At 55.6% G+C, this 8,175-nt stretch overlaps 1 protein-coding gene across 1 annotated transcript in view; it reads right to left on the bottom strand.

Annotated features, from left to right (window-relative positions):
• Positions 1-5,871: 5,871 nt before the first annotated feature.
• DYNC2I1 (dynein 2 intermediate chain 1) overlaps positions 5,872-8,175 on the bottom strand; it is a 33,594-nt gene continuing 31,290 nt past the window's right edge. Inside the window, exon 24 of the mRNA XM_090287746.1 lies at positions 5,872-6,112. Within this exon, the coding sequence (XP_090143872.1) occupies positions 5,938-6,112 (175 nt within the window). The 3' untranslated portion in view covers positions 5,872-5,937. The remainder of the gene's footprint in view (positions 6,113-8,175) is intronic.

The following is an 8,175-nucleotide window of genomic DNA, read 5'->3' as shown; positions in this document are numbered from 1 at the left end:
CTTGTGTGTGCATGTGTGTTTGTGCGTGTGTGCATGGGTGCAGGCCTTGCAGTAACCCCTACCTTCATTTATGCCACAAGCATGTGAACTCTGTTTCTAAAACTCCACGCTCAACCAAGCCGCTCCGTTTTAAGAGCACAGAGCCCCTGCTGAAACTCAAATCGTCAAGAGGAGGAACTGAGACGGAGCAGATGGACTGGCCTCTGGGAATTTTCTAAGAGCAGGGCAGGCGGGAAGGAAGGAGAAGGCTGGACCCGGCCTCGTCCCAGCTCCCGTGGCCAGCGTGGTGCCAGCCGGGCCCGCAGCGGAGCACGTCCCAGACACGCTGGTGGGAGGTGCGCCGGGGGAGGCAGGGCTGCGGGTGGGCGCTCTGAGGGGGGCGCCTCCTCCACCGTGGGAGCCACTGCAGCTCCCTTCTCAGCAAGAGCGACTTCGTTTCCAGGTGAGAGGAGTGCTCAGGCCCCCAGTATTACAGGCAGCTATTGCCTAGAAAGTGAGAAGGTGCTGAATTCCGTCCTCCATCTGCCTGCGTCCCCTCTGGAGGCAGACCCTGCGAGCGGCCGATATTGCTCCCAGTGTTCTCCTCTGTCCTTCTCCACGGAGCCCCGGTCGTGTTGTGCAGAAGTGTCTGTGACGGAGGGCGTGGGTCTTGCCTGTGTGCAGTTGCTCTGTGTGTGACAGCTGCGTCGTGTCCCACAGCAGGGGCGTCTCTCCACGGCTGAACGTTTGAGTTGCCCTACGAGTGCTTTGTGTTGGCCCAGGTCACACCCCCAGGAGGGGGCACGTTGGTCTGGGCACCAAGCCTGAGCTCTGGACAGGGGCGGCCACTGTGGTCCCCACCCTCCGGCACCACATCCCCTCCCCCACACAGGCTGCCGTCCTAACCCCGGGGTGCCCGTGAGTGACACCCCCCACGGAGGCCTTCTCCCCAGTTCCGGTTCACAGCTGGGCCCCATCTGAACGCAGCTCTGCAGCAGTTTTACAGTTCGTGTCCCTGTTCCCGGGAAACGGGGACGCGGCTCAGCAGGGGCCGCGACGTGCGTCCTCGCCAAGCGCCTGGCCGTCAGAGCCACCGCTGCACGTGTGCCTGTTGCAAAGGATGTAGGGCACCTTTTATACTGAAGCGCGTCCTTTGGAGATGGAAAGAAAGGGCTCGCGCTTCCTTTGTCCTCTCGAAAGGCTCAGTGGGGAGCGTGGAGCAGGCAGAGTGGTCGGTGGGTGGTCGCCTGGCTTGTGGAAGCAGCCCCAGCTGAGCCTCCCGGGGACTCAGAGCCCCCCACTAGACCTCAGCGGGAACCTGACGCCCCAGCAATTACTGGGACCTTTTCTGAACACTGGGAAGTGGGGAAACAACAGGGAAAATAAACGGTTACGACGGAGTCAGAAAATGGTGACACCAACGAGGCCGCTCTCTCTGCGATTCAGGGTTTCGCACGTCGTGTGCTGAGCGCGGCAGGTGATCCGTTTTGAGGGCAACAAAAACAAGCACAGTCCTCCCACCTATAGAAACACGAAGCGCTGAAGCCCACTCACAATTCTGCGCTTTCACGCGGCAGCTGAGCCACGGCGGCACCTGGGGTTTGCACAGGACGCCGGCCATCCTGGTGAACGGGCCGATAGGCTGCGGGAAGGGCATGTGTGACCTCGGGCAGCGTTGCTGACTAATGGTGACCACAGGGTGACTGCCATTTGCTTGTGCCCTTAAGAAAAAAAAGTGGAGCTCAGGATCTCCATTTAAATTTTTGCCAACAACTGGCTACACACCAGAGCTGAGGGGCTGCTGCAGGCCCCGGCGTGGGGGGCCCACAATCAATCCACCCGCGGGAGGCAGCCTGTCGGCCAAGACGATTATGCTTTGGGGCTTTCTTGAAAATATCTAATTCTGTGAGAAAAGACAACCCGATTTAAAATGAAGCGCCTCGTGCCCTCAAGCAGGAGGTGCGATTGCTATAGCAACCAGCTGAGGGTGAGAAGCCCTGGTCCAGAGTTCTTCAGAGAAAAATTTCTGTGTTTTTTGGGATGGGACCCTTTCATTAAGATGATTCTGTTCTCAAATAGGAGAAGGGTCTGCTTGGCACCCATGTCAAAGGAAGCAAAGGTTTTCCCCTCTCGCAGGCCACCCCAGCATTTCCCCTCCAGCGAGGGGCTGCCCGAGGGCGGAGGGTTTGCTGCTGCCCAGCGCCGGGCCGGGCGGTGTGGAGGGGAGGCTACAGCCCGGTCCCATCTAGTCAGACGTCTCCCTCCCTCGGGGTCCTGGCCACGAATTCTACCATGAAGACGGAGCTCCAGTGCGAGGAGGGGCCCGTCCTGCTCCCTGCAGCCCCAGCGTTCAGGGGTCCCCTCACCAGCCCTTGCAAAGCCCCTGCCTGCGCTTCCAGGTGACAATGACCTTCCCAGAACCAGGGGCTCGGAGGCTCCTTTGGAGGGGGGGGTTGTGCAATAACATTTCATTCTTAAAACCAAAAAAGAAAACATGAACACATGCTGGTCCTTCACATTACAGATAACTATACACCTCCGAGGGACTGAAGAGTTAAAATAGGTTAAAAACCAAAACCAAAAAAGAGTGGAAGGATATAAAGGTGAGCTTTTCTATCATAAGTTGGGAAAAATCTTCCTAAGCTCAAAGAAAATGCTACCTTTTACCACAGACACTAATGTCTGCACATCAATAAACCCCAGAAACTACATTAAAAGGCAAATAACGTAGAAAAACATTTGCAAGAACTAAGAAAAAGAGTTAACATTTCTGAGGCTCAGTCACTAAGGTAACACCCAAGACTCCACAGAGAAGCAGGCAATTTACTCAAAAAGCCAAACCACAGAAATACAAACAAAACGCCTCATAAATACATGAAAATCGTTTAGCATTACCAGTGAGCACAGGGGCGCGCGTTTGTATTTATTCCCCGATCCTCACAGTCACGTGTAACAAACAAGCGGGTGAGGTTTGCGTCTAACCGTGCGTTCTGGGGCACGGATTCCGGAGGCCCCGGATTTCAGGGCAGCAACTCGGCACATAAAGCAATAACTTAAAAAATGTTTATGAACTCTGACGAGGGAGCGTCACTTCTTTAGAATCTATTCTCAGCACATAAACCGACCGGTTTGAAGCGACTGCTTGTGTTCCAGGAACTGGGAACTCTACACTCAACTAGATCCTAACAGGCTTGTTTACTGAGATATTTGGAACAGTTTGACCAAGGACATTTGTGAATTTTTAATGGTAAAAGATAATGCTTAGGATAGTGCTTTTTAAAAAGCACTTAAATTGTATATAGAATCCTCTGTTCATAGAAATGCCTTAAAAAACTAAAAACAAATACAGAGAAGGTTAACCTGGTTCTTCCTGGCGCACTATTCACTCTTCCCCCTAATTCACCCTTTTTTCTTCCCACTGGTAGGTAAGTGGCTTCTCTTGGGCAGGGTCCTGTGGTGTTGGGGACACAGAAGTGGGCAGAACAAAGAGCCCCCCCCAACCTTGGGGAGGGAGGCAGACGGGGCAGGGCTGCCAATAGTTTGTCAAATGCAGAAATGAAAAATTTCCAGAAATGGTATAAAACAAACAAACAAACCCTGCCATGACCAAGTCAGTTCCGACAGAAATAAGCTAAATAAATTGTGTTTTTAAAATTAATTGTAAATGTACAAAATTCTCACTATTGAATCACATAAGATTGTGTGCATATAAAATAATGATGATGGTCTTTTAAAACACCAGCCGGGCCCTCCCCGCTGCGGCCTTGCGCACGGCAGGCCCTGGCTGGTGGCATCGTTGCCCTTTGAAGAAAAATGGGGCCACATCCAGTCTGAGCGCTGTGCACTGATCACAGGGGCTGATCACAGGTCAGAGGTGAGGCGGCGCCCAGGAAGCAGGTGCTGGTTTGGCCCGTTCCCTCTGATGGAGGCGGGAGGGCAGCGGAGGAGCGCGGGGCTGTGGTCCTGCGGGGCGGCCGCACGATGCCCAACCTGGACCAATGTTCAGTCTTCCTGAGCCAAGGAGGCCCCATGGGCTGGTCTGGGCCCCCCGCAGGCCTCCCGCCTCCTGGGGTGGGCGGCAAGCTCTGGGCAGAGCAGGGGCCACATGGGCTCCCGGATGGAGGAGGGGGGGGCTGGCCTCGGCTGCAGAGGGGCGCGGACTCCCGGCTGCTCCGCAGGGGAAACCCCATGGACGGCTGCCGTGTGTGCCCCAGGACAGCAGGCAGGAAGGTCCTGAGTGGGATGCTGCACGTGAACCTCTCCAGACACCCGTTCCTCCTTTCTGGGGAGTGGAAACCCCCGGGGAGGTGCCAGGGCCTCGTGGACTTCAGGGTGGCTGGGTGGCTGGTGCCTCCTGGTTCCTGGCCGGCCGCTGTGGCCTGAGAGTAGGTGCAAACATCACCCCCTTGCGGCGCTGCTGATGGCGGGTGAACAGCTGCCCCCGGGATGAGCACCATCTGCCTCCCTGCTGCGGGGGGAGGGGCCCCCGCTTCCCACAGACGCGTGTTTATCACTAAGACTCGTCCTCTAGATGACATGATGCCCTTGCAGGCCCCGCCTAGAAAGTGGACCTCTGGACACCCCAGCTTCTCCGGCGCTCAGGCTTTACCCCTGGGGGCCTGGAAACCAGAAAGCCAGAGATCTCACTGGAGTTTTTCAACCTTGTTAAAAAAGCAACATAAGTTTTCTGTCATTTTCAAAGAACCTAGGGCCAGGCCACGAGAGGGGACACTTGTCCTTGCCGCCGCCAAGGACTAGCCCTGAGTGCTGGCGCTAGAAGGAGCTAAGGGACCATAAAAATAGGCCTCGGGGACACAGAGGGAACTGTGCCACCCAACAGCCCTGTTCAACACGGGTTTTCTGAGCTCCGTGTTTTCCAGGTGCAAACATGCATGTGTGGCCCTGGGGACTCTCGGGTGGGGACGCCCTGCAGGAACCACAGACCAAACCCGACGCGTGACTCAGAAGGGGACCCACAGGGCAGACACAGATGTGCCTTTTGTGCGGGGCTGTGGCTCTGGCCTTCGACTTGGTGTGAAATGTTGCACTTTTTCCTGCGACCGTTTCCTGTCCTTTCTGAAGACAGCAGCAGAGAGGACGCGCATGCAGCCTGGGGGGTGGCCAGGCTCCCGCTAAGGGGCCCGGGGGTTGAGGCGGGGAAGGGAGGGCGAGCTTCATACCAGGAACTGTGCTCCGGGCTCCCACCTCTGAGGCAGGATTCGAGGAGCCCTGCAGGCCCCCCGCCCTCCACAGGACTCCCTCGCTCGCCACACCTCGCTGCCTCCCCACCTGGCACCTCACCAAAGGAAGACGGCAACCCATCTGGGGCATCAAACACAGAGGGATGGACGTCATTCTAATTTAGCTAAAGTGGAATCTGAAAATGGAAAACCTACAACCGATGCCCCCCTTGGAATGTTCTAGACCAGCCATTGAGCAGGTTACACACGGGCAGCCCTGTGGGCATGCGGGGGACAGGGTACCCCCATCTCTGGTCTGAGTGACTCTGTGACCTCACGAAGGTGCAGGAGGGATGTGAGCCAATCTCAGCCACCGTCGAACAAACACGGACGGAGCACCTCCCGTGTGCCAGGCTCTGCGGCAGACAGCTGGGGTTCAGTGGCCGATAGGCAGGGGAACCCTCTGTTCTAAGTAAGTCCTGTCTGTGTGTCACGTCACGCATGACTAAGAGAACCGTTCATGAAAATACATTGTCACGGTAGTAAATGGGAGACTATTTTAAGACTGTATTTCCTTTGAAGTTCGGGATACACTAAAAATGTTTCCATTCAAAAATAGTGATTTATTTCCTGGGAATATTGATGCGACATTCTGTAAAGTGAACACCGTGCAGAACACACACAGTCTATACAATACACATGTACATGGCATGACAGGCCCCATCGGTGATGACATCCCACACGGCAGGGTCCCCACGACACCCCACTGTGCGTCCCCCTAAAGCGCTTCCTGCAGGAGCAGCTGCAGCCTCCTCTGTTCGTCTGCCGCCGGGGTCGCCCACTCGCTCTTCACGTACTGGACGTCCACGCAGCCGGAGGCTCTGGCCAGCACCAGGGCCAGGAAGCCCCCACTGGTTCTTCTGGGTTCGCCCACGACTGTCATTGTCACCAGCCTGGAAGCAAGAAGCACATGCTGTGGGATGAGCAGGCTCCCAGGGGAGAAGCAGCAGGAAAGGGGAGTGTAAAAGGGTCAGTCAGTTAAATGTAAGGTGAGAACAGAATGAAAAACAGAAATGGTTTTGAAAACTTATTTCTGAATTAGAGGCCTGCTGGACTGACCGCCTGTGACCGTCCCTGACAGGACGCAGGACGAGCTTCCCAGACTGGCCAACGCTCACAGCCAGGTCCGCAGCCGGCCCAGTGAGGACCCCGCAGCGCCCGGCAGCCGGGCGTGCGCCTGCACCAGCCCACCTCGCTGTCCCGGTCCCTCTGAGGCCGTCTGCCCCTCCCACGGGGCCCCGGCCCTGGGAACCCACAGCATCGTTTGGGGGAGACAGGTGAGAATTCAGCCCTTGGGAGACCACAGACGAGCAAATCTTGAAGAATTACAAGTCGTGAGAGTTTTCACCACCCACGGAGTCTGTTCGGTTACAGTGTAAACGCAGGTCACGTCTCATCGCCACCGACTGGGAACTCCCGTGGTGCCGGCAGCAAGGGAGGAAAGGGGACCAGAACACAGCTCACTGCTCGACTCTGTAGTTAGAAAATCATTAAAACGGGTGCAGAAACGCCCGTCAGCACTGTCGCGGCCGGTTTAAGGCTGGAGACCACTGCCATCACCCCGACCACCGTCCACCGCCCCCAGGCCATTGCGAGCTGGGGAGTTATCATAATTTTAAAGAAACTCGGAAAGTGGGAAATTCTTCCTTCTACCGAAAGGCCTGCCTTTTAAATCCTATTAATTTCTTGTTTTTCTTTACAGCTCACGGAAAGTAATTCAGCACTTCCTGTGAACATTACTTCTTTGACTTAAACACCGCAGCTGACCGCCGAGGCAGCCGTGTCTGGGAGGAGGTTCTGGGTCTCTTCTGCCTTCTCTCCGTTCCCTGGGTCTGCGCTGCTCCCTGCTGTGCGGCTTCAGCCCGGCTGCCTCCCGAGATCCCAACACACTGACCACACAGACCCGCTGACCACCGTGCCAGGCCCCAGGCCCAGCCCCGCCTGGCCCCCCGGCCCCTCCTTGCCCCCCGTTCCCTGCAGCGCTGGCGGCCACTCGGCCCCGAGACCCCGTGTCCCAAGTCTCTGCCCACTGCACCCTGCCTGGCCAACCTTCCTCCCTCCCCACTCCAAGTCCCGACTCCCTCCGCCCCTACGTGGGGCCCCTGCGTCCTCGTTTCTCCCCGTCACACTCAGGACCTGTGCTCATCAGCCATCTCTCCCCACAAGACGGGCGCCCACCGCACCAGGTACAGAGTAGGTGCTTAATAAATATTTGTTTCATTAAATAACTGACAAACTTTTTATAAAAAATCCACATGTATATTATGTATTTATATGTGGGTCAGTCTGGATTTGGATGATGTATTCTTTTTAATAATTAGAAAAAGGAACTAAATAAATATACAATAATTCTCATTTCTTTTCAGATCTTATCAGCACGTCCCTAACCTGCTGTCAAAGGATGTTGCCTGACCCTTTTCCAGTCGGTGGCCCGTCCTGCCGAGGAGGGCAGCTGCTGACAAGAAACACAGCGTCTCTACAGAACAGACCAGTGAGCTGACAAAGCGGGTCAGGAGCGAACCCTTCACCACGGAAGCTTTTACAAACATTTCACGTTTCAGTTACTAAAAGAGGACAGAAACTGCTGGACGTGTATCAGTGTCCGCACCACACGTGCACCTGAACCACACAGGCCACACGGCTGGTCTGACGCTGGCCTCGTTCGGGGGCAGAGAAACGCCGTCGATGGGAGATGCACGAATTCCCGGTCCCCAGGTGACGGCCTGTCTGGAAAGTGGAGGAGGCCCTCCCAGCCTCCCAGGCGCACACTGCACCTACGAGGCCACAGGCCTCCCCTGCCCTCTCTCGAGGACAATGACGGGGACGTAGCGCTGTGTGAATTCTTTAGTCCACAGACTATTCTGGACTAAATGGAAATAAACACACTTTAGTTTTTAAGATACTGCTTAAATGTACAAGTATAAAAATAATACTTAAATTTCAATATAAGTAATGC

Source organism: Furipterus horrens, unplaced genomic scaffold, assembly GCF_987537825.1.
Source record: "Furipterus horrens unplaced genomic scaffold, mFurHor1.1.pri manual_scaffold_9, whole genome shotgun sequence".
Classification (NCBI taxonomy): domain Eukaryota; kingdom Metazoa; phylum Chordata; class Mammalia; order Chiroptera; family Furipteridae; genus Furipterus; species Furipterus horrens.
The sequence above is the reverse complement of the archived record's forward strand: the minus strand, read 5'-3'. Positions and strand labels throughout refer to the sequence as shown.